Below are 26,951 nucleotides of genomic sequence, written 5' to 3'. Positions count from 1 at the left end.
CATGGAGTGGGTACCTACCTTCTCCCTGGTTCTGGCTCATTCTCTTCCTCTCTCTCTGCACTGAGCTGAGGGTGGGAGTGTACTGAGCACAGGGCTGGGGGTGAAGGAGCAGGCTGGGGGTTGGGGTGTAGGGTCTGGCCAGGAGCTGGAATGAGGGAGGGGGCTCAGGGTTGGGGCAGGAGGTTTGGGTGTGGAGAGCTTACCTGGGCAGCTCCCATTTGGTGGGAGGGGTGCAGGTGGGAATGTGGGGGGGGGGGTGCAGGAGCTCCCGTTTGGTACTCAGGGTGGGGGTGGGAATGTGGGGAGTGCAAGAGTCAGGATGTGGGGGGTGCATAGGGTGTGGGGGGGCTGGGTATTTGGGGGGGGGGTGCAAGAGTCAGGGCAGAGGGCTGGGGACCTGTGAGGGGGGTGCAGGTGTCAGGGCATGGGGTGTGGGGGGCCTGGGTATGTGTGGGGGTGCCAGAGTCAGGGGTGCGGTTGTGGGGGGGTGTGAAGGAGTCAAGCAGAGGGCTGGGTGTGTGTGAGGGGAGTACAGGGCTCAGGGCAGGGGCCTGGGGGTGTGTGCGGGGCTGCAGGGCTTAGGGCAGATGGCTGGGTGTGTGTGAGGGGGGGGTCAGGGCAGCGGGCTGGCAGTGTAGGCTGGGGTCATGGGGTGCTCATGGCAGGGGGCTGGAGGGGGTATGCCCCGCTTCCACCCCCCCCGTTCTCCAAGGCCCTGCCTCCGCTTCTTCTCTGCCTCCGCCAGGAGCAGGGAGCACGCTGACCCCACTCCTCCCCCAGCCCCTCGCAAGGGCCATCAGCTGATCGGCCAGCAGGGAGGGACCCAGCACCCTGCGGGAAGAGGCAGGGGAGCCGGCAGGACCAAGTTTCTGCCCCCTCCCCTATGCCCACGGGAGGCGGAGAAGAGTGGGCTGGGCAGGGCAGGATTTTTAATCTCACGCTGCTGTTGCCCTGGCAGGCAGCAGCATGCCATTAAAAATGGGCTTGCGTGCTGTAGGTTACCGACCCCTGATCTAGCATAGAAAGGGATTTTCTTTTTTAAAAGTGAATGTTATGAATATATTGTATCCTTTGTAGAAAAAAGTTATGAAATACAGAACTAGAACTGAATAGTCATTGCATTCATGGCTCTCTTGGTGATTAAACCCATTGAGACTGATTTTCGATTGATGTGAACCCAGCAGCAAAATGAGGATAGACGTGCATGGAATTAAGCAGCAGGCCCCAGCTTTTACTAAACTTTAGCACAGGAGAGGCATACCTGCGCATACTCTCCTATACCAGGTATTTAATTGGTTCCAGTGCTCCTTACCATATAACCTGTAACTCGGGGTAGGCTCTCCTCAGTCTAACCCCCAGGACTCATAGAATAGAATATCATAGAATATTATCAGGGTTGGAAGGGACCTCAGAAGGTCATCTAGTCCAACCCCCTGCTCAAAGCAGGACCAATCCCCAATTTTTGCCCCAGATCCCTAAATGGCCCCCTCAGGGATTGAACTCACAACCCTGGGTTTAGCAGGCCAATGCTCAAACCACTGAGCTATCCCTCCCCCTCTTCATCTCCCCCTCAGCTCTCTCTGAGTCCTAGCACCCTCCCGTCTCACATGGTTCCAAAGCCTAAATGTCTGCAGTTTTATAGCAGCGTAGCCGGTGTCCTGTGAGACTGACTCAACTGCCATGGGCCTGCTGCAGGTGTTTTATTGCAGTGTGGGCATACCCAGAGGTTGCAGAAATTTGGGGACCTCAGCCCACAAAGTCTCACCAAATCCCAGGTTTTTTACCTCTGGGAACTGTCCATTTTATCCTTTTAACCACACTGGAAACCGGCCACAAGTTGCAATGAATTAATAGCTCAACCGAAGAACATCAAATATGTCATAAGTGCATTCCTATATTAGCCACTGTGGCTTGAAGGTGCTGAAAGGAAGGTGAAACAACTCCCTGGTCCTTGACAATTGGTCTATGCTAGAAAAAATTCCTTCCTGATGCCCAAATGGGTGATTGGCTAGAGGAGATCCCCTGCATCTGTCAGGTCGGGTTCCTATTTCTAGTTCATGGTGAGTTGGGTGGAGCTGCTGGAATGGAACCAAAAGAGGCTCCTCATGGCCCTCACTCCAGGCTAAATCCTGTGAACTGTGGAATACTGGCCAATCGGTACCCTTCTCTCCCTCCCCCCAGCTGGCCAATGGGTGCTAGACATTTCCAGTGGGGAGGAACTACCTGGTATCCCTCACTGACTGTCCCTCTTCACCACCAGCTCCATCAAGTTCCCCCACTTGTTGAGGCAGGTGGGAGGCATATTTGCTGAGCATTAACAGTTCTCATTGACTTCAAATGCAGTTTTGAGTGTTCAACATACGTGGGACTGGTAGCGCCACCTATTATAAAGGGTTCCCAATATTTCCTGTTATTAGATTACCTTTTCAATTACTTATAACTTTGCAAAGCTGTAACTGTTCAAGCTGAAATTATCTTTGCAGGGTGTCTGCATCAAGTGGATCTTTTTGGAAATTTTTAGCTAAAACAGTTCACCCATTTGTGAGAATAAGGTGAGGGAATAATACTTTGAGGCAGAGTCCTATGCGGAAAATAGTATGTAATCATGTAATTTAAAGACTGTACGGTAATTAGAGTTGAGTGGATAATTGATTTGTTGTTGTTGTTCAGTGGCTGAACTGAACAATTGAAAAAAAATTCTTTACTTTTAGGTTGAGTGAAACATTTTGTTCAACCTGAAACAATGTTTTATTTCAAGAATGTTTAATCTTTTATTATAAAATTGCAGTAAAATTCAAAACAAAGGCATGCCTAATCAAAAAAAAAACAATGTTTCATTTAAAAAAAAATCTAAAAGGAACGTTTCAAGATTTTTTTTTTTTTTTGACTGAAGCAGTTTATCAAATTTGACCCACATCCACAAATTGTTTTGGTTAGCCCAAATCACCATTTTTCAGCCAAAAAACCTGTGCACAAAAAATGTCACCCAGCTCCTATCATAATGCATACACACAAGGGTGCCAAATAAAGGTTGCACAGGCAACCTTAATTCTGGCGTTGCCACGTCGGCCAGGAGCGCCTGGGCAGATATGGGCGCAGGGACTAAATTTGGAGTGACTTGACCAGGTCATTCTCTTTAGTCCTGCAGTCAGTCCTATTGAACCGTCTTATGGTGAGCCAGCAGGCGATACGGATTGCTAGCAGTCATACTGTACCATCTTCTGCCGGGCAGGCAAGAGATGAGGATGGATAGCAGTCAGATTGCACCATCTTCTGCCGAGCAGCCATGAGATGTGGATGGCATGCAGTCCTTCTGCACCGTCTGCTGCCAGCCAAAGATGTAAAAGATAGATGGAGTGGATCAAAACAAGAAATAGACCAGATTTATTTTGTACTCATTTTCTTCCCCCCCTCCCCTGTCTAGGGGACTCATTCCTCTAGGTCACACTGCAGTCACTCACAGAGAAGGTGCAGCGAGGTAAATCTAGCCATGTATCAATCAGAGGCCAGACTAACCTCCTTGTTCCAATAAGAACAATAACTTAGGTGCACCATTTCTTATTGGAACCCTCCGTGAAGTCCTGCCTGAAATACTCCTTGATGTAAAGCCACGCCCTTTTTTGATTTTAGCTCCCTGAAGCCAACCCTGTAAGCCATGTCATCAGTTGCCCCTCCCTCCGTCAGAGCAAGGGCAGACAATCGTTCCGCCCCTTTTTTCTGTGCGGATGCCATACCAAGGCAAGCATGGAGGCCGCTCAGCTCACTTTGGCAATTAGGAGCACATTAAACACCACACGCATTATCCAGCAGTATATGCAGCACCAGAACCTGGCAGAGCGATACCGGGCGAGGAGGCAACGTCAGTGCGGTCATGTGAGTGATCAGGACATGGACACAGATTTCTCTGAAAGCATGGACCCTGCCAATGCATGCATCATGGTGCTAATGGGGCAGGTTCATGCTGTGGAACGCCGATTCTGGGCTTGGGACACAAGCACAGACTGGTGGGACCACATAGTGTTGCAGGTCTGGGACGATTCCCAGTGGCTGCGAAACTTTCGCATGCATAAGGGCACTTTCATGGAACTTTGTGACTTGCTTTCCCCTGCCCTGAAGCGCATGAACACCAAGATGAGAGCAGCCCTCACAGTTCACAAGCGAGTGGTGATAGCCCTCCAGAAGCTTGCAATGCCAGACAGCTACCGGTCAGTCGGGAATCAGTTTGGAGTGGGCAAATCCTCTGTGGGGGCTGCTGTGATCCAAGTAGCCAACACGATCACTGATGTGCTGCTATCAAGGGTAGTGACTCTGGGAAATGTGCAGGTCAGAGTGGATGGCTTTGCTGCGATGGGATTCCCTAACTGTGGTGGGGCCATAGACGGAACGCATATCCCTATCTTGGCACCGGACCACCAAGGCAGCCAGTACATAAACCGAAAGAGGTACTTTTCAATGGTGCTGCAAGCACTGGTGGATCACAAGGGACGTTTCACCAACATCAACGTGGGATGGCCGGGAAAGGTGCATGATGCTCTCATCTTCAGGAACTCTGGTCTGTATAAACAGCTGCAGCAAGGGACTTACTTTCCAGACCAGAAAATAACCACTGGGGATGTTGAAATGTGTATAGTTATCCTTGGGGACCCAGCCTACCCCTTAATGCCATGGCTAATGAAGCCGTACACTGGCAGCCTGGACAGTAGTCAGGAGCTGTTCAACTACAGGCTGAGCAAGTGCAGAATGGTGGTTGAATGTGCATTTGGACATTTAAAAGCACGCTGGTGCAGTTTACTGACTCAGTTAGACCTCAGAGAAACCAGTATTCCCATTGTTATTACTGCTTGCTGTGCGCTCCACAATATTTGTGAGAGTAAGGGGGAGAGATTTATGGCAGGGTGGGAAGTTGAGGCAAATCGCCTGGCTGCTGATTACATGCAGCCAGACACCAGGGCGGTTAGAAGAGCACAGGAGGGCGCGCTGCGCATCAGAGAAGCTTTGAAAACCAGTTTCATGATTGGCCAGGCTACGGTGTGAAAGTTCTCTTTGTTTCTCCTTGATGAAACCCCCCGCCCCTTGGTTCACTCTACTTCCCTGCAAGCTAACCACCCTCCCCTCCTCCCTTTAATCATTGCTTGCAGAGGCAATAAAGTCATTGTTGCTTCACATTCATGCATTCTTTATTCATTCATCACACAAATAGGGGGACGACTACCAAGGTAGCCCAGGAGGGGTGGTGGAGGAGGGAAGGAAAATGCCACACAGCACTTTAAAAGTTTACAACTTTAAAATTTATTGAATGCCAGCCTTCTTTTTTTTGGGCAATCCTCTATGGCGGAGTGGCTGGTTGGCCGCTGGCCCCTCCACCGTGTTCTTGGGCATCTGGGTGTGGAGGCTATGGAACTTGGGGAAGAGGGCGGTTGGTTACACAGGGGCTGTAGTGGCAGTCTGTGCTCCAGCTGCCTTTGCTGCAGCTCAGCCATACACTGGAGCATACTGGTTTGGTCCTCCAGCAGCCTCAGCATTGAATCCTGCCTCCTCTCATCACGCTGCCGCCACCTTTCAGTTTCAGCCCTGTCTTCAGCCCGCCACTTACTCTCTTCAGCCCGCCACCTCTCCTCCCGGTCATTTTGTGCTTTCCTGCACTCTGACATTATTTGCCTCCACGCATTCGTCTGTGCTCTGTCAGTGTGGGAGGACAGCATGAGCTCAGAGAACATTTCATCACGAGTGCGTGTTTTTTTTCTTTCTAATCTTCACTAGCCTCTGGGAAGGAGAAGATCCTGTGATAATTGAAAAACATGCAGCTGGTGGAGAAAAAAAAAAAGGGACAGCGGTATTTAAAAAGACACATTTTATAAAACAGTGGCTACAGTCTTTCAGGGTAAACCTTGCTGTTAACATTACATACATAGCACATGTGCTTTCGTTACAAGGTCGCATTTTGCCTCCCCCCACCGCGTGGCTACCCCCTCAACCCTCCCACCTCCCCGTGGGCTAACAGCGGGGAACATTTCTGTTCAGCTGCAGGCAAACAGCTCAGCAGGAATGGGCTCCTCTGAATGTCCCCTGAAGAAAAGCACCCTATTTCAACCAGGAGACCATGAATGATATCTCACTCTCCTGAGGATAACAGAGAGATAAAGAACGGATGTTGTCTGAACGCCAGCAAACATACACTGCAATGCTTTGTTGTACAGTGATTCCCAAGTACGTTTTACTGGCCTGGAGTGGTAAAGTGTCCTACCATGAAGGACGCAATAAGGCTGCCCTCCCCAGAAACCTTTTGCAAAGGCTTTGGGAGTACATCCAGGAGAGCCGCGAATGCCAGGGCAAATTAATCCTTTCACATGCTTGCTTTTAAACCATGTATAGTATTTTAAAAGGTACACTCACCGGAGGTCCCTTCTCCGCCTGCCGGGTCCAGGAGGCAGCCTTGGGTGGGTTCGGGGGGTACTGGCTCTGGGTTCGGGGTGAGAAACAGTTCCTGGCTGTCGGGAAAACCGGTTTCTCTGCTTGCTTGCTGTGAGCTATCTACAACCTCATCATCATCATCATCTTCTTCTTCGTCCCGAAAACCTGCTTCTGTGTTGCCTCCATCTCCATTGAAGGAGTCAAACAACACGGCTGGGGTAGTGGTGGCTGAACCCCCTAAAATGGCATGCAGCTCATCATAGAAGCGGCATGTTTGGGGCTCTGACCCGGAGTGGCTGTTCGCCCCTCTGCTTTTCTGGTAGGCTTGCCTCAGCTCCTTAAGTTTCACGCGGCACTGCTTCGGATCCCTGTTATGGCCTCTGTCCTTCATGCCTTGGGAGATTTTGACAAAGGTTTTGGCATTTCGAAAACTGGAACGGAGTTCTGATAGCACGGATTCCTCTCCCCATACAGCGATCAGATCCCGTACCTCCCGTTTGGTCCATGCTGGAGCTCTTTTGCGATTCTGGGACTCCATCATGGTCACCTCTGCTGATGAGCTCTGCATGATCACCTGCAGCTTGCCACGCTGGCCAAACAGGAAATGAGATTCAAAAGTTCGCAGTTCTTTTCCTGTCTGCCTGGCCAGTGCATCTGAGTTGAGAGTGCTGTCCAGAGCGGTCACAATGGTGCACTCTGGGATAGCTCCCGGAGGCCAATACCGTCGAATTGTGTCCACAGTACCCCAAATTCGACCCGGCAAGGCCGATTTAAGCACTAATCCACTTGTCAGGGGTGGTGTACGGAAATCGATTTTAAGAGCACTTTAAGTCGAAATAAAGGGCTTCATCGTGTGGACGGGTGCAGGTTTACATCGATTTGACGCTGCTAAATTCGACCTAAAGTCCTAGTGTAGACCAGGGCATAGATAGGAACCTCCCTCCTCTCAGGATGTTCAGCTGCAAACCCTCTCCTGGAGTTAAGATGCCTCGGTAGACTATGCACTGACAGCTGAAATTGTTTCCTGGTCAATACCTGACACTCATCCTACTTTTCCCTCTGCCCCTGGCTGTCTTCTGGGCAGGTTCTGTGCTGTCACCCTGCCATACCCCCAACTATCAGTGTCCTCCTGCCATGGGGTCTGACAGATATCAGGATTTAGGCATGCTCAGATACAGGATTGGGCCCCATTGCTGAAAGAGGTCACCCCTCTCCCCTCCCGTCCCCCGTTTGAATTGCACTTCAAAGCCTCTGGGACTTCAGCAAGGGCTTGAAGCTGCTTGGTAGCTGTGCAGCAGAATCAGGGCTTAGGCCTAGGCTTGTCAACTTTCTACTCGCACAAAACCGAACATCCCTGTCTGCCCCCTTCCCCGCCCCTTTTCCAAGGTCCCATCCCTGCTCACTCCATTCCCCCATCCCTCTCTTGCTCGCTGTACCCACCCTTTCTCACTCGCTCATTTTTAACTGGCTGGGGCAGGGGGTTAGGGTGCGGGAGGGGGTGAGGGTTCCGGCTGGGGATGCAGCCAGGGATGAGGGGTTTGGGGTGCAGGATGGGGCTTCGGGCTGGGGCAGGGGTTTGGGATGCGGGGTGTGTGTGTGAGGGATTTGGGGTGCAGGAGGGGGCTCTTGGCTGGGGCAGGGGGTTGGGTGTGGGGGGGCATGGCTCTGGCTGGGGGTGCAGACTCTGGAATGGGGATGAGGGGTTAGGGGGTGGAGGAGGGTGCTCTGGGCTGGGACCGCAGGGTTCAGAGGGCAGGAGGGGGTCAGGGGTGCAGGCTCCTGGCAGCAATTATCTCAAGCAGCTCCCGGAATCAGCAGCATGTCCCCCACCTCTAGCTCCGCATGCTCCTCTGTCCGCAGGCACTGCCCCCGCAGCTCCCGTTGGCTGCGGTTCCTGGCCAATGGGAGCTGCAGAGCTGGTGCTTGGGGTGGGGGCAGTATGCGGAGCTCCCTGGTTCCCCCTACACATAGGAGCTGGAGGGGGGACATGCTGCTGCTTCCGGGAGCCACGTGGTGCGCGGAACCATACTAGGAAGGGAGCCTGCCTTAGCCCTGTTGCGCTGCCGACTGGACTTTTAATGGCCCAGTCAGTGGTGCTGACCGGAGCCACCAGGGTCCCTTTTCAACCGGGCGTTCCAGTCGAAAACTGTCACCTGGCAATCCTACTTAGGCATCTAAGTACCTTTGAGCGTCTGGGCCTTCATCTCTTCATGCCTCTGACCCTCTCTCCATTTGTGTATTTTGATTGCAAATTCTTTGGTGCAGAGACTCTCTTACTATGTGATTGTGTAGTGCCTAGCCTAACGAGGTCCCCATAATAATGAATCTGTAAAAATAGATTGTATATAATCTGGGATCACAAACCCTAAAATGTCATCATTGTAATAGAATGATTGCTGCATGGCATCACTGCAAGGGCAGAATAAAGTTTGTTTGAAGGGGAAAAGATTTTTAATATCTGCATACAGCAGAGGAGGCCTTGGTTATTATATTTGGCATGTGATCACTTTATTTAAAAAAAGACATCAGGTGTTACTGGGGTATGTGGGCAAATCCGTTTGACGTATTTTCGCACGTTGTTTGGACTTGTTTTAATTGCGTTATTGTTCAAATTGACTTTTGATATGAAGTTATGTTAATATTTTGGTTGGAAACATGATACAATACACAGAATTCAGTATTAAGAGAACGAGTTGAAGATGTTGAGAGTTTTTTGCATGTTGGAATAGGAGAGAGAAATTACTAGCTTACATGAACTAAATCTCTTCTAAGCCTCACTTAACTTTCTATTGCCTTGTTACTGTCAACTGTGGATGTCAACACCATGAAGCTGAGACATTCCTTCAGCCTATCTTTCCTATTCTGGTATCTCCTTATCTTCCTCAGAGGGCCAGCTGCTTTTAAAATAAGCATAAACATTGTTTTGCCATCTCTTTGCTTTGGGGAAAATTGCTGGAAATTTTTTTAGAAGCAAACTATAAAATTAAACCAAATCGCCCACAAGGCTTAAACATGCACATGGTCATCTAGGCGGTGACATGGTCTTATAATGCTTTGTCATCTTTAAATAGAACTTGGAAATCTTGTAGCAATGCAGATTTTGTTGGTTAGAAGTTTCTGCAGTGTTAGTGAAAGGTGATATACAATATATATTGCATGGTTCATATCTATTGTCTTTTCTCTTCTTTCTGCTTACGTGTCATTTCTACTAACGCTGATGATAGATGGTATGAACTACTATGATTAATGATAAATAAATGACAGGATGAGAACCCAGACATGACCCAGAGATCACGCAGAGCATCAGAGTGAGCAAAAAGGCTGCTGGATGGCATGTCTGTCCCCCATGTGTTATGACAGATGAGCCTGACTACTGATGGAATGGTTTCCTTTTATGTTAAAGGAATACTTGTGATATATTGAGATAATAGGATTTGTGAGGAAGGAGGATAATACTGGCAGAAAGGTGGCAGTAGTTTATGGTGCAGTATCACAAGGGTTTACCATGATAATTTACACCATGTCAGGGATTACAGTGGATCATATTAAGAGGTTACTCACAGCACAAATATATCCTACTAAATTGTAGCATGTGTTAAACACAAACAGCCCTACATTAATGCAGCAGTAAGACTGCACAGTTTAAATGTTGAAATTACAAGATGCAGAAGTTAAGGTACGTGCAGACACTTGGCCTTGCAGTGGAATATTTCTGATTTCATAGTTAAAACGTAGCTTGATAAAACATATCAAGAATTGCGGGAGAGAGACCTCAGAGCCTTCTCCTTGGCTGGTGATGCAGTTCCTGTTTCTGTAAGTCACTTCTTCTCTGCCCTGTCACTGGCAGCTAGCTTTGTGCTGCCACCCCTCTGCTCTTCAGCCAACCCATCCTATTTCTGCTATAACCTCTTCTTTCATGGGGGCGGGGATTAGAACAGAACTCAGTACAATTTTAAATCAGTTTTATAATGGCATTTTCAATATTGTTTCCTATCCCATTCCTTATATAGCTTAATGTTTTGTTTGCTTTTTTATTGTTAAAAGAAAAGGAGTACTTGTGGCACCTTAGAGACTAACCAGTTTATTTGAGCATGAGCTTTCGTGAGCTACAGCTCATTTCATCGGATGCATAGCATATCGTGGAAACTGCAGAAGACATTATATACACACAGAGACCATGAGACAAAACTTCCTCCCACCCCACTCTCCTGCTGGTAACAGCTTATCTAAAGTGATCATCAAGTAGGGCCATTTCCAGCACAAATCCAGGTTTTCTCACCCTCCCCCCCCCCCCCCCCCCACACACACATACAAACTCACTCTCCTGCTGGTAATAGCCCATCCCTCTTTGAAACCTCTCTTTATAATGCGCATGATAATCAAGGTGGGTCATTTCCAGCACTAATCCAGGTTTTCTCATTCCCCCCCCCCAACACCCCCCTCCAAAAACCACACACACAAACTCACTTGTGTGTGTGGTTTTTGGAGGGGGGTGTGGGGGGGGGGGATGAGAAAACCTGGATTAGTGCTGGAAATGACCCACCTTGATTATCATGCGCATTATAAAGAGAGGTTTCAAAGAGGGATGGGCTATTACCAGCAGGAGAGTGAGTTTGTATGTGTGTGTGTGGGGGGGGGCGGGAGGGGAGGAAGGGTGAGAAAACCTGGATTTGTGCTGGAAATGGCCCTACTTGATGATCACTTTAGATAAGCTGTTACCAGCAGGAGAGTGGGGTGGGAGGAAGTTTTGTCTCATGGTCTCTGTGTGTATATAATGTCTTCTGCAGTTTCCACGATATGCTATGCATCCGATGAAGTGAGCTGTAGCTCACAAAAGCTCATGCTCAAATAAACTGGTTAGTCTCTAAGGTGCCACAAGTCCTCCTTTTCTTTTTACGAATACAGACTAACACGGCTGTTACTCTGAAACCTGTTTTTTATTGTTGTTGCACATAGAGCAGATATTTACATCAGGCTGAATACGATGATCAGTGGGGCTTTCTGCAGTGGATACAGTTAATTTTGAACTCAGTATGAGTAGCTGAAATGATCACTTCCAATATGCATCACCTTGTACCTGCAACATTGCATTTCACCTGCAGCGAAGCTGCCCATTCATCATAGTTAGGTCCCATTGGAGTTCCTTACGCTCCTCTGTAATGTTGGCTAATTTAAATAATTTTGTATCAGCTGCAAATTTGTCACCCTGCCTGACTCTGATGCTGCCTACTTACCTCACCTTCTCTCTTATTGCATGGTCAGAGGGCCCAATTTTGTGCTTGTATCACTGCCATTTCCATGCTTTCTTCCATGCCATTTCCTGCGCCTGGAACATGCTTACCCAGCTGGTCTACGAGGCCATTTCTTTTTCTTCAGCCAAATGCTCCCAGAATACAGTGACAGGTACAAGACAATAGCTAGGGCCCTACCAAATTCACTGTCTATTTTGGTCAATTTTATGGTCATAGGATTTTAAAAATTATAAATTTCATTATTCCAGCTATTTAAATCTGAAATTTCACAGCATTGTAACTGTAGGGGTCCTGGCCCCAAAAGCAGTTATGGGGCGGGGGGGGGGGGTGTTGCACGGTTACTGCAGGGGAGGTTGTGGTATTGCTACCCTTACTTCTGCACTGTTACTGGAGGCGGCTCTGCCTTCAGAGCTGGGCAGCTGGAGAGTGGCAGTTGCTAGCTGGCATCCCAGCTCTGAAGGCAGAGCCGCGGCCAGCAGCAGCGCAGAAGTAAGAGTGGCAGGGTGTGGTATCGCCACCCTTACTTCTGCGCTGCTGCCTGCAGAGCTGGGCCCTCAGTCAGCAGCCGCCACTCTCCGGCCGCCCAGCTCTGAAGGCAGCGTAGAAGTAAAGGTGGCAATACTGCAACTTCCCTAAACTAACCTTGCGATCCTCCTGCAATTCCCTTTTAGGTCAGGATCTCTAGTTTGAGAAATGCTGGTCTCTTCTCTGCCCGCCCCCCTGAATTCCGTATAGTATAGGTTAAAAGCGCACAAAAGACCAGATTTCACCCGGGGGGGGACCGGATTTCACGGTCCGTGATGCGTTTTTCATGGCCGTGAATTTCGTAGGGCGCAAGCAATAGCGAACTACGTTTTCTATTTACTGAACTAATCTAGAAAAGGAAAACTTTACTCCCACATGCCTTCATGCCAAGGGCACTAGCCTTCACTGAGTAACTTTTTAATCTTGTTGATGTCCCTGGTAGACTTCCCCCAACTCTTCCCTACTTTCTTATTTGCCTCATTATGTCATAGCTGAAATTAGTTTGTAAGTTCCTTGAGAAAGGGATCTTGCCATTTTGTTTTGATTTTGAAGCACCTAGTGCAGTTGGATGATGGAAAAAAATATAATGCATGTCTCCTCATTAGCTGGACAGAAGTTGTTTGTGGAGCCTTAGATTTCCTGGCTTTCCTTCTCTTCTCCCCCCCCAACCCTCTCCCCTCCCGCTATAGTAGCAAGTGTTCTACATCAAGGTTCTAGTGCTTTGAAAGTTAATTGCTAATTATTTAAAATTCCACCTGTCTTAAAGCTATTTGTTAGTAAATGTATTACTAATGCTATAACTATATTTCATTTAAAACACTAACAAATCCTGATCTTTTCGTATTCCTAGTTCATATTATACTTCTTTCAATAGCAAACTAAAACATAGTTTGTCTAATTTTCATTACGTAACTTTAAAAATTTTTAATTTTAGTAAATATTATTGATGGATTTATTTTCTGGTTTGTTTTTTATCACCACTACCTTTCTCTGACCTCTAAATCATTCCACAGGAGACAAAATGATGTCATGTTAGTTGCAGCGTTATTTTCCAGCTGTTAGCAAAAAGGCATATTGGACCTCACCCACCCATAAAAATGAAATTGACATGATCCTTGAAAGGTTTCTGTTTCTCTCACTTCTTAAAAAATAGCAAAACGTACGCCACAAGCCTTTTTTCCTGCAGCCTGATTACATGCTGACACAAATAATATCACAGTGCCTTTCATACAGTACTTTTGCTTGAGGAGATGCCTCAGTAAGAAATATAACAAAGTAATTTTTTTTAGGAAAATGTATCTTTGTATATAATTCTTAATGTGTAAATAGGACAGTGAAATATGCTTGTAGTGAACTGGGTTTTTGCGAATCTCAGTTATGCCCATTCCTTTCCTGCCAAGACCTCCCTGGATACCTACAGCAAATACAAAAATGTACTTATCTACAAAAAGAAATCCATTAGAGAGAGAGAAGCTAAGTGATCTCTTGTCACAGTTTGACACACCAGGGGCAAAATCCTGACCCCATTGAATTTGATAACAAAATTCCCTTTGACATCAGTGGAGCCAGATTTTTCTACAAGTTTTTAACCCCATTACTACTTTACTTTGTTCTGTCTGTGTGTGTGTGTATACATACACTACCCACTTATGTATACACACGTATAGATATCTTACACAAAAACTACATTGCAACCTTACTAATGTTTTTAAAGTTAAGGACTCAAAAGTTTAAATATGACAGAATTAAGTTGATCTGTGCAACTCCTCCATATGTTGCCCCACTCTCCCGACATCTGGCTCTTGTCTCTTCTGCATTTGAATCAGGCAGCTTCCTCCTCAGTGAGGCCTGGGCACAGGAGGGAGATCACTGACCTTACAGGAAGGACAGGTGTCTGGATGAGGCAGAGTAGGCAGCAGCTCAGAGCTGCAATTGCAGGGGAAAAGCCCTGCTCAGCCCTGTGCTGGAGCATGTCCATTGCAGACGGAATTGTTGGGGAATTTAGCTGCTAAAATCTAAGAACTCTTTACTGAACAGGTACAAACTGCAATTTTTCAAAGGCTTTCAACTTGGCCAACTTTGAGCAGATTTTCATGTGGTAGCAAAAGGTACGACCATGACACACAGGCCAAATTTTGACTTTCCACTCCAAATCATGGTGGTCCTAATGTCATTCAAAGGAAAAGTCACCAGCATTTTGTAACATGGGCAAAACAATGTATTTTTCCCTAGCATCATTCTTGGAAATGGCTGAACCGTTTTGGCTGAAATTTCTCCAAAAAAATTCCACCAGGAGGCAGACACCCAGCATGGAAAACTTCAGCCAAAACAGTTAGTTTGACAAAGTTATTAAACAACTGAAAACAGGGTTTTATAATGGTAAGGCTTGAAATATCTTAAATGGTGCTATCAGCCCCACCTATAAAATAAACACACACACACAGCACTGAAAAGTACTAAAGGTGCTAAACACCTGATGTGTCAAAGTACGACAAGAAATGACATAATTGTTTACTGTCCGCAGTGGAATATTTTTACTTTACATCACTGATCTCTTCTTAAATGCTGAAATAGAATATGGAGACAAGCTATTACTGGTTACGACTAGGTAGAGCTGGCACATAAGATCTTTCTGTTTCATTTTTACTCTTTAATATGTGAATGACACCTCATTCTTTTTTTAACCTTCAGTCTGTACCTGTAGACAATCTGAAAGGACAGCAATTACCATACATAATGAATACAGCTATATAAAAATCCAGCTAATGGCTGAACGTAACTCATTCCAATTAAAATATCAACTATTTTCCATTTTCCTTGTAATGAAGTTGTATTTTACTGCTTTATACACATTAACTGAGTAGTGCTGTCAACACGTTATCCCAGTGTTACAGATGGATAAACTGAAACACAGATAGGTTATGACATGCCCAAGATCATAGCACAACAGTGGTAAAGCCAAGAGTAAAATCCAAGATTCCCTGACTCCTATTCCAATGCTTTAATCATTAGATATACTCTTTCTTTCCTATTATACATGGTGCTGTTTTAAGAATACACTGCATTACCAAGTGGACTCAGCACAGAGGGACTTCACACAGATGTGCGTGGTAAAATTATTAAACCACATCTTCATTAAGGAGATTGAGTCTAAACATTACCATGCAGTTAATCACATCTAATGTGATTCTATTTTCCTTCAGCAAAATAACTTCGTGTACCCACCAGTGAAGCACCAGCAAATACTTTATTCAAAGGCAATTCTGGCCTTCTACTGTCTTGTTACTCCTCTCTGACTCTTTACAGGAAGATTTAAGATGAGGGCCACTTTATACTTGGAAGAGGGAGTCACTAGGATGAATTGTCTCTGAACAGAGCAACCCTAACATTTCCCAGCAGGAAGTTTCCTCACAATTTTAATTTCAAGGAGTAGTAGTTAACTATGGGTCAACAAAGTTGTGTGTTGGTTTTGAAGAACCTTGTTATTTGGGTTTTTTGTTTTCCAGACCAAACCCCTTGTGAGTTCCAGTCTACTCAATCTACCTGAGTTTGATGTGGGGGTGGAGTTTCAGAGCAAAGTTTTTGGTTTTGGCCCATCACTGGTAAAAACACAGTTTGAAGTTCGGTTGCAGCTACCTTGTCTTAAGGCTTCATTCATTAAATGCTTACATGTCTTTCCATCTTAGTTAAGGCGGTATGATATATACACAAAGTAAAACACACACACACACACACACACACACACTTGTTTGTCAAAGCTCTCAAAACACTATTGCCCATGATCTCCATTACCCATTTTGCATTAAAGGCATAAAATGTACAAGGAACTCTAATCCAACATAGAGATTTCTAGTTTGTGTACTGTAAGTATGCAAATGGAGAAACTTTAGCCCTTTTTCTGAGAGGTGCTTAGTAACAGTGGCTCAGGCATGAGCATTATTGAACACATTGTAGATTACAGAAAGTAGTGGTTTGTAATCATTTTAACAACTGCTTTATCTCACTGCCTGACTCCCAAGTGAGTCTTTTAATTTCAGGAATTTATCCTGTATTAGAATGAATAAAAACATTTAATAGAGAACAAGCAATGCATTCAAACAAATGTAGTAATATTTTAGTCCAAATACTGATTTTTTTTTAAAGACTCATGTGCTAGTATGCCTGCTGAAGACTCACTGGGGAAATGAATTAAAAATGCTGCCATCTGTTTACCTTACATTTGATGTGAGGATAAAAATCTTAGTATCAAAGTAATATTACATCATTAGTTTTTCAGAATAAATGCGAAGTATACTGTACATATTGGTATATTCTCTGCTGCTGTTGTGGTTTCTTGAAGTGCTGTTTCAACAATATTTTAGTCCCATTCCCCCGTCCTCCCCGTCCCCCAAACATGTTTAGTGTGAAATTGGTAGGTGATGATGACTGGATTTGGTTGACAATCTGTAGAAGAATATTTTGTTCTAGCTGTAACAGCAGGAGCAGCGGCACCTAATTCCTTGTTGAGCTCTAACAGCAACTATATTGGCAGCTTCAAAATTGAATTCAGGTCTGTCACAGAGACCTATGCTGCTGGATCCTCTAGTCTTCCTGCCTTTTAGATGCTACTTGTTTGGTTCCATCTTTGAATTTAGTGGAATTTTTGCAGTTCTATCCTCTTCTGAACAAGAACTTAAGCAAAATGCCTTGTGAGATTTCAACGACAGTTATTTGTGACCATTTGTTTTGAAAGGAGATGTTTCTAAATGTCTTCATACTCTAGATTATGCATGCCACTTAAAAAAATAAGGATTTTTTTTTTGGAGAGCGGCAGAAGAAGGGGGAAATGCAGTCCACTTATTAAATCACTCATGTTTAGCCTATGGGTCAAAAAATGTTGTGTTTTCTTTTGGTATAGTTTTCAAAAACAATAGGCAGAATTTGGCTCCAGGATTGCTTCCATCAGTTACTATCCCCTGGGATAGCACTTGCGGTGTGCTATAGACCGCCAGGATCCGATTTGGATAAGGATAGAGACCTTTTTAATGTTTTCAATGAAGTAAATACTAATGGGAATTGTGTGATCATGGAAGACTTTAACTTCCCAGATATAGACTGGGGGACAATTGCTAGTAATAATAATAGGGCTCAGATTTTCCTGCATGCAATAGCTGATGGATTCCTTCACCAAGTAGTTGCTGAATCAACGAGAGGGGAAGCCATTTTAGATTTGGTTTTGGTGAGTAGTGAGGACCTCATAGAAGAAATGGTTGTAGGGGACAACCTTGGTTCGAGCGATCATGAGCTAATTCAGTTCAAACTAAATGGAAGGATAAACAAAAATAGATCTGTGACGAGGGTTTTTGATTTCAAAAGGGCTAACTGAAAAAAATTAAGGAAATTAGTTAGGGAAGTGGATTGGACTGAAGAACTTGTGGATCTAAAGGTGGAGGAGGCCTGGAATTACTTCAACTCAACATTGCAGAAACTATCAGAAGCCTGCATCCCAAGAAAGGGGGAAAAAAATCATAGGCAGGAGCTGTAGACCAAGCTGTATGAGCAAACACCTCAGAGAGGTGATTAAGAAAAAGCAGAAAGCCTACAAGGAGTGGAAGATGGGAGGGATCAGCAAGGAAAGCTACCTTATTGAGGTCAGAACATGTAGGGATAAAGTGAGAGAGGCTAAAAGCCATGTAGAGTTGGACCTTGCAAAGGGAATTAAAACCAATAGTGAAAGGTTCTATAGCCAGATAAATTAGAAGAAAACAAAGAAAGAGGAAGTGGGACCGCTAAACACTGAGGATGGAGTGGAGGTCAAGGATAATTTAGGCATGGCCCAATATCGAAACAAATACTTTGCCTCAGTCTTTAATGAGGAGCTTAGGGATAATGGTAGGATAACAAATGTGAATGAGGATATGGAGGTAGATATTACCACATCCAAGGTAGAAGCCAAACTTGAACAGCTTAATGGGACTAAATCAGGGGGCCCAGATAATCTTCATCCAAAAATATTAAAGGAACTGGCACATGAAATTGCAAGCCCATTAGCAAGAATTTTTAATGAATCTGTAAACTCAGGGGTTGTACCCTATGACTGGAGAATTGCTAACATAGTTCCTATTTGTAAGAAAGGAAAAAAAAGTGATCCGGGTAACTACAGGCCTGTTAGTTTGACATTGGTAGTATGCAAGATCTTGGAAAAAATTTTGAAGGAGAAAGTAGTTAAGGACATTGAGGTCAATGATAAATGGGACAAAATACAACATGGTTTTACAAAAGGTAGCTCGTGCCAAACCAACCTGATCTCCTTCTTTGAGAAAGTAACCGATTTTTTTTTAGACAAAGTAAACGCAGTGGATCTAATTTACCTAGATTTCAGTAAGGTATTTGATACGGTTCCACATGGGGAATTATTAGCTAAATTGGAAATGATGGTGATCAATATGAAAACTGAAAGGTGGATAAGGAACTGGTTAAAGGGGAGATTACAACGAATCATACTGAAAGGTGAACTGTCAGGCTGGAGGGAGGTTACTAGTGGAGTTCCTCAGGGATTGGTTTTGGGACCAATCTTTTTAATACTGACCTTGACAAAAAAAGTGGGAATGTGCTAATAAAGTTTGTGGATGACACAAAGCTGGGAGGTATTGCCAATACAGAGAGGGACCGGGTTATCATACAGGAAGATCTGGATGACCTTGTAAACTGGAGTAATAGGATGAAATTTAATAGTGAAAAGTTCAAGGTCATGCATTTAGGGATTAATAAAAAGAATTTTTATTCTAAACTGGGGACACATCAATTAGAAGTAACGGAGGAGGAAAAGGACCTCGGAGTATTGGTTGATCACAGGATGACTATGAGCAGCCAGTGTGATATGGCCGTGAAAAAAGCTAATGCGGTCTTGGGATGCATCAGGCGAGGTATTTCCAGTAGAGATAATGAGGTGTTAATACCGTTATACAAGGCAGTGGTGAGACTTCATCTGGAATATTGTCTCCACCATAATATGTCTCCCATGTTTAAGAAAGATGAATTCAAATTGGAATAGGTACAGAGAAGGGCTACTAGGATGATCCGAGGAATGGAAAACCTGTCTTACGAAAGGAGACTCAAAAAGCTTAGCTTATTTAGCCGAACCAAAAGAAGGCTGAGGGGAGGTATGATTGCTCTCTATAAACATATCAGAGGGATAAATGCCAGGGAGGGAGAGGAATTATTTAAGCTCGGTACCAATGTGGACACAAGAACAAATGGATATAAACTGGCCATCAGGAAGTTTAGACTGGAAATTAGACGAAGGTTTCTAATCATCAGAGGAGTGAAGTTCTGGAATAGCCTTCCAGGTGGAGCAGCGGGGGCAAAAGACATATCTGGCTTCAAGACTAAGTTTGGTAAGTTTATGGAAGGGATGGTATGATGGGATAGCCTAATTTTGGCAATTAATTGATCTTTGACTCTTAGCAGTAAATATGCCCAATGGCCTGTGATGGGACACTAGATAGGGTGGGATCTGAGTTACTACAGAGAATTCTTTCCTGAGTGTCTGGCTGGTGAGTCTTGCCCACATGGTCAGGGTTTAGCTTATCTCCATATTTGGGGTCGGGAAAGAATTTTCCTCCAGGGCAGATTGGCAGAAGTCCTGGGGTTTTTTTGCCTTCCTCTGCAGCGTGGGGCACTGGTCACTTGCTGGAGGATTCTCTGCACCTTGAAGTCTTTAAACCATGAGTTGAGGAAATCAGTAGCTCAGACATAGGTCAGGGGTTTGTTACAGGAGTGGGTGGGTGAGATTCTGTGGCCTGCGTTGTGCAGGAGGTCAGACTAGACGATCATAATGGTCCCTTCTGACCTTAAAGTCTGAGTCTATGAGAGAATTAGCTATTACAGATGATAAATGAGAGGTAGGAGTAAGGGGGAATGTGTAGGAGGAGAGACTGTACAAAAACCTGAGGGTGTGTTGCTTGCAATGTACTGTTTAAGCTTTAATGACCCATTTACAGTTTTTAACAATGAAGTAATAGCCATCTAGAGGAGGTAGCCTGAACAGTGAAGACTGAAAGAGGTCATAAATACTATTTCAGGATGTAGCTCTACTAAGCTTGTGTCAGGATATTTTTAATGCTTCCCTCTCAATGGGAGAGTGTGGGGTGGTGAGTTGAAAAGGGGTGAGGCCGTTATGTAGTAGCATGTTCTGTCTGCTGTTCACTTCTTTCCATTTTAAAAAAATGTGTGTGTATTTAGTGGGCTTATACACTACAACTTGAACACAATTATAGTCCTCCTTAAGGTTATAAACTGAGAGAACTATTAAAATTATGTTATGATCTTCCTTGCTTCCTCTTCTCTTTCCAAAACAGCCCCTTCCACTTACCCTGGTTCCTTGTTGAATGATAGCTGTTACTAGAGATAAACTGGTCAATGGAGTTTCTTACTATCTGTTTACCTCCTCTGAGCTCCATGTCAGCTCCTCTCTCTTTGATACGTTCCACCTCTGTGTTCGTTCCTTGTTAGCAGGGTCAGTCAGGACTCCTCTCCGAGAAAAATTCCAATTTGGTTTTGGCTCCCAATGGCCAAAAATTTCTCCCTCCAGGCACTATAGATCATCTAGTGATACCCCAGTAAAAGCATAATGAACATTTAAGAATTAGCTAATGTCCTGAGGGATAAAGAAATGCTAGGGTTTTTAAAATAATAATCCTATATTAGTGTTAATGATCAGCTCTTCACTGATCAGCTGACTGCCTGAGGTGTTTATCTCTTTTAGGTTTTTGTTCACTTACTGTCATAAGGTAGCCCTGCCTAGAGCACTCTCCTGTGACAGGCGATGGCATGAGAGGTGTGCCTACCTCAGTTTCCCTTTGAGTCTCCAGAAATTGTCGAAATAGTTTTTCTGAATATATATATCCCTTGAGGGGTTAATTTATTATAAAGTCCCACAAACAAGTCCCATAACCATAATCCAGACACTACATCTAGTAGAGTGCCTGTGCTCCTCACCACATTCTGGGTCTCCAGTGCAGCCTCTGTGCCCCTCACCATGCCCTGGCTCTGAGAGCCAGCAGGTATCTCCCGCTGCTCTCTCAACCTTCAAGTCCTCACCAGCCTTCTCTGGCCATGGTTCTATGGCACAGGAAGGATAGCAGGCCAGCCCATCCACTGGCTTCCTGATAATTCCATCCTCTTTCCAGGAATGGTCTGCAGATAGCTTTCTGCAGGTTTTCTTGGAGAGCTCCACCAGTCTTTTGACTCTGGCAGTCTTAACTCACCAGCTCTCTTCTCGCACTGGGTCTCCCCTTCCCTCAGATTGCCCTGATCTTTTATAGTCCCAGTTGCTGCCCCCGCCCTTGTAATTGGCCAAAGTGGGAGTACCTGTTGTGGTACAGGGGTGCTGGACCTACTTAATTTATTGGGACCAGCCACTCTGTGACACGCACCAATAACAGCTTTAATTTGGCCTTTGATACTGAAATTGTGAGATTGAACATTCCTGATATCAAGCAGTAGTAAAAGCTACAGGAATTGGGGGGACTAAAGAAGAGGAAATCTCAGCCAGGATCCTTTGTGGCATTCTCCCAACTGTTCTATCAGGAGAAGGGGTTTGCCTTACCTTTGGCCAGTGAGCCTGGGATCCAGCCTTCAGGTTCCTGTAGGAGTCACTTGAGGCCAAAGTAATCTATGTGGAACACTGGCTATGGATCCCTGGTGTGTCCCTGTTCCATCATCCTCCACCTCCTCACAGCATAGTTCCAGTAGGGGGGTGCTAGCAGGGACTGCCAAACAAGAATCCTTAAATGGAGTGGGGGCGAGTTGCACGTTGCAATGGAGTTGTTGCCCAGAGCTGTATTACATTTTCAGGGTGATCCCTAGAGGGCCAGTTTGGGAGACAATGTGTGCCTATCTACTCAAAGCAGGGCTGTCCATTCTTGATCTCCTCGGTGAGTCCCAACCCATCAGAGTACACTCTACTCTGTGCCATGGAAGTGTCTGAGCCTCTTCTGTGCATGGGAAAGAGGGATACCCACATGCAGATAATGTTGGTACAATCTGGTGCTTCATTATTTTCCAAAACAACAGGGAAGAGGAAAAATTAAAGTCACGGTAAATGACTACCGAGACATACCATATATTTCTGTGTAGTTATGTATATAATACACTCCATGATGATGTCTGGTATGAATCCTTCTCAGATGTATGCATGACAAGTCACCAATGGCATGTTGACATTGGTAACAACACATGGCTTGTCATATCATATTCCTTAACTATGGCATATCTTGTGGAACATTAAATATACATGTAAATTTATGCATTGCGAAGCAAGCATTAAATATGCATTGCAGTGCAAAAGAAAATTTTTTGGGGGAAGGCGGAATCTTCTGCAGATTCAGTAGATAAAGATATCTGTCACTATTCTAAAACCCTGATGTTAATAAGAAATATGAGTTGATAACATTTATAAAAAAATATGAAAACACTGCTTAACTTATTTTTCTGTTGTCACTGACTAATACAAATAGTTAATTCCTTCAAATCTGAACGTGAATGGGGGGAAGTTATCAAAGTGCTATGTACAGAATATGTGATTGCCTTTAATTAGAAAGCTCCTTTTGTGTTTTGCCTATGAAAGGGAAATGTCATTTTGAAAAATGTTCAGATCTTATCCGAGATAGATATTATGATTTTAGATTATAAAATCAACATACACATTTGATAGGGCAGAAGGTAATGGTTTGATTCACTCAGTAGAAACCACTCAAGTGAAACCCCTGCTATTTCTGCCTCAGAGCAGGGTTGAGTTTGACTGGCAAAATGGAGAAGACAACATTGAGAGGAGGACAGCTTTATCCTCATTAGAGCTGTGAGAACAAATGATTTTTCAGTTCACTGGCTGTACTGAAAAACTGAGCGGGGGGGTGTCATTTTGGATACACCTGAGACAAAAAAAATCGTATTTTTCAGCAAACCAAAAAGTAAAAAAAAAACCACTTTGAGCTGAACAAAACATTTTGCTTTACTTATGAACATTTTTTTATAAATAAAATTGAAGTATATTTCAAAACAAAGTCATTCAAATTTAAACCCCCTAAAAATGCAGGTTTGGGTCAAAGAAGACATTTCACAAATTTGTGTCAAATATACTGAATTGTTTTCATTTAATAAAAAAAAAAACCCTTAAAAAATCTAGATAAAAACTGGAACATTTCACTTAAACATTTTCAAATTGAACTGTTTTGTTTTTGTCCTGATTTATTTTTAGGTTGTTTTTTTTTGTTTTAATTACCAAAACAATTCAGTGAATTTGACATAAACTTGGGAAATATTTTGGTTGATTCAAATCTGTTATTTTTGAGTGAAAAGTTTTGGCCAAAAATTTTGCCTAACCTTAATCTTGAGACATGTGGAAGGATATAACTGAGGGCATTTTAGCACCTCTCAGGACCAAGCCATTGATGGCCAGCCAGCGAATGAAATCTGTAGAGTGACTGATTACCATTCTAAATTATTTTAAAAACAAACGGGCTAATCCTTCACTAGAAAATATTTATTTCTGGTGGAAGTAACATGTTCTTTATAATGTGTATGTTTTCCTTTGCAGCTTCTCTTTTGAAAGGACTGAAACATGCTAACATTGTGCTACTTCATGACATCATTCACACCAAGGAGACATTGACACTTGTGTTTGAATATGTGGTAAGTAAAATTAATTTAATGTGATAGGTAAGCTTGGGAGAGTTTAATTTTTGTTGGTAAATGTTGATTTTACCATACATACACAAAGTGACAAAAATGATTCCATCTATGATTATTGAAATGTTTACAAATAGGCAACATAAGAAAAATGCTGCTTGAGAACTTCAGAGTTTGATTTAAGGATATTTAGTTTGTATATTTTGATATGGGATTTTGACAATTTGTTTTAATGATTATAAGTTATAATATTTTGAATCTCAGTATGTACTGTCGAGAAATAATTGTCTGACCTCCCTCTTACAGCCAGCAACTGTGAAAATTTAAATTGATCAAAATAAAAAAAATACTTTAAAAGAAATGTTGTTATCCAATGAAATTACGAAAAAATAAAAATGGAATTCTGCCAAGCCTAGTTTTAGGGAATGATCCAAAGCCCATTGAAGTAAATGGAAAAACTCTCATTAACTTCAGTGGAATTTGGAACAGGCACATGATAACCCATTGCTCTCTCTGTAAGAGTGAATATTATAAAAGGAGCTGTTTTGTAATGGAATATCTTGAAACTGGAAAGCTTGCTACAATAGCCCTGTCTCTGAGGCGGTTAAGTGGCTGTAAGAACACTTCCGGTCACTGTAATGTTAAAATGACTTTTCAGCTGGTTTATTTAACGTGTCCTGGGCCTGGCCTATTTGTGAGAACATTTTCTTTAGTGTCAGGATAGATGGTAATTAAAAAATAGGTAAGGAGAGCAAATAGGATTAAAATGCTCTACAGGTAATATCTACATCAAATGAGTGTGACAAGTGAAAATGACTTTTGTTGTACATGGTTTCTGAAAGGACCTTCTTTAGTAAGCAATGTCAGTAAGGAAACTCTGATGCATACAATTTAGGCTTCATAGGTTTATTTTTCCCCTGACTGATGTTTCAGCTATTAATTAAAACTTCAATTTGCATAGTACACAGTGTAACGATCTAATTGTGTTCAGAGTATTACTTTCCCAAATCTTGGGCTTGAACTCCTAATTAATCTTTCTACATTTTCCTAAGACAGACATATGGTACCGGTGTAGAACTACTTCAGCATTTAGCTGTGGAATCATGCAATGCACCATCATAATTAACCTCCCAATTTTCACAGATGGATCTAAGAACATGTAATTTATATGAAATAAATGAGTCTAGAGGAGATTTGACTTTAATAGAATATCTGTCATTGTACTGTAGTCAATAAGGCTCTGCATTTTTTGCGTTATTAGTTTGGTTTTTTAAACTTTGACTGATTTTTATCATAAAATTTAATATGGACTGGATTAATACTTAAGAGAGTATAGTAGTTTTTCCCCCTCTTCTCAGTAGCATCACTTAATTTTTACAAGATGAAGTACACTGTTTATCATATGGAGAAGACGTTCACCTCATTTGTTTGCATATAAATGATATATTTTAATAATGTGGTTATTTGGCTACAGAAGACTAGTGCAGAGCAGCTGCATACATCACTGTTTCCCTACATCAGGTGTAGAGACATCAACACAAATCTGATTCCTTTTGTTTAATCAATTATTCCAGTGTGCCTAACTTATAAACTGAATCAGCATTAAAAAAGTCTTGACATCTAATATTATGTAACAGACAGTGGAGATATATTTGTATAATTTTACATGAATACAATTTTGCAATCTTATGTCAACTACTGTTTAGCTCTATTTAGTAGTTCTGGCTGAGAAATGAAAAATGTTTTCCATGAGAAATTTCATGGACTTTGTTGCCTTTTTTTGTCCTTTCAAACGTCTTGCTTTTCCCAACCATCTCTAATATTTACACCTCCGCCATATTGAGTTAAAAATGCATATGCTCTTCTCCTGCAAAAAATTGTATGACACACTTGCTTAATTTTGTGCCTGCAAGCAGTCCCATTGAACTTATAAATGATTTCTGAACTGGGGCCGTAAGGCTTACACCTACGAGGTGCTGAGTACTTTCAACTCCCATTAACTCATTGGAAGTTGAGGGTGCTCAAGACCTTGCAAGACTGAGGCCATTTCAGTTTCCAAGTTATAGTACTCAAAAGTAATTGGTAATGATATGAGGAAATAACTTCAATAACCATTATGGATCCTTTTGCAGCAGTGAAATTCAACAATATATGGGGTACCATGTGGTGCAGGAACTCCACCCAAACACAGGGTGGCATGGAGGAAGAGAGACCAAGAAGGACTCACTCTACAATTCCCTGGACCCAGAACATGGTGCCGGCAATCCATCCCTTTCCCTTCATGACAGCCTTCTCCCATTGCCATTGAATGCAATTAGTCCTACATCTCAAGTAGTAGAAGTCTGTGCAGCAAGTTCAAGGTTCTGATTCTCCTGATGGTGACTGATGGGGAAGTTGTTCCAGTTGTACATAACAAAATCTGCTTTATCCTTTTAATAAGAAAGAGTTTGAAAGAGATTACTTACAAAAGTCTGTTATCTGTGCTATTTAGATTGCAAAGTTTAGCACTGGTAAGTTAGGAAAAGTCCATTTTAAGATAACCTATGCAACCTTAATTCTGACTCCCTGTTCATATGCATTATGATATAGTCTTCAATTACATGCTCACATGCTTTTCACAGGACCCTTGCCTCAGTCATTTCATGAGATGAATTCAGAAAGGGGTAGAAATTAAGGTTGCCGGGGTAAACTTAGTTAAATTGGACTTTTTCCTGATTTCCGAGTGTTTGACTTTGCAACCGACATTTTTAATGCATTTTCTGTCTATCATCCAACTGTCTATCATATCTAATCTAATCATCTGCAAGTCTAAAATGCCCAACATCTCAAACACCTACACCTGAGCTTAACTTGATGCATGTGAGTGATCCCACTGAAGGCAGTAGGACTACTTTTGAGTAAAGTTAAACATGTGCATAAGTATTTGCAGGATTGAGGCCTAAAGACCTTACAGGAGGTTCATGTTTGCTTTAGTTCCTACCTATTGCTGATTTTATAATGATGTTTTGCTGCTCTAAAAGTGAAATCTTAGAACTATTATTATATTCTTACTAATGACAATTTCAAACTTAATAAAAATCTTTTGAGATGGAG

At 43.4% G+C, this 26,951-nt stretch overlaps 1 protein-coding gene across 5 annotated transcripts in view; it reads left to right on the top strand.

Annotated features, from left to right (window-relative positions):
* Window positions 1-26,951, top strand: part of CDK14 (cyclin dependent kinase 14) — a 505,722-nt gene that overhangs the window by 212,847 nt on the left and 265,924 nt on the right. For all 5 annotated transcript variants that reach the window (XM_037890727.2, XM_043541222.1, XM_037890728.2 and 2 more), the window contains one exon: window positions 23,767-23,861. In XM_037890727.2, coding sequence (XP_037746655.1) covers window positions 23,767-23,861 — 95 coding nt within the window. The remainder of the gene's footprint in view (window positions 1-23,766; window positions 23,862-26,951) is intronic.

The sequence above is a fragment of the Chelonia mydas genome, chromosome 2, assembly GCF_015237465.2.
Source record: "Chelonia mydas isolate rCheMyd1 chromosome 2, rCheMyd1.pri.v2, whole genome shotgun sequence".
Lineage (NCBI taxonomy): Eukaryota > Metazoa > Chordata > Testudines > Cheloniidae > Chelonia > Chelonia mydas.
The sequence above is the reverse complement of the archived record's forward strand: the minus strand, read 5'-3'. Positions and strand labels throughout refer to the sequence as shown.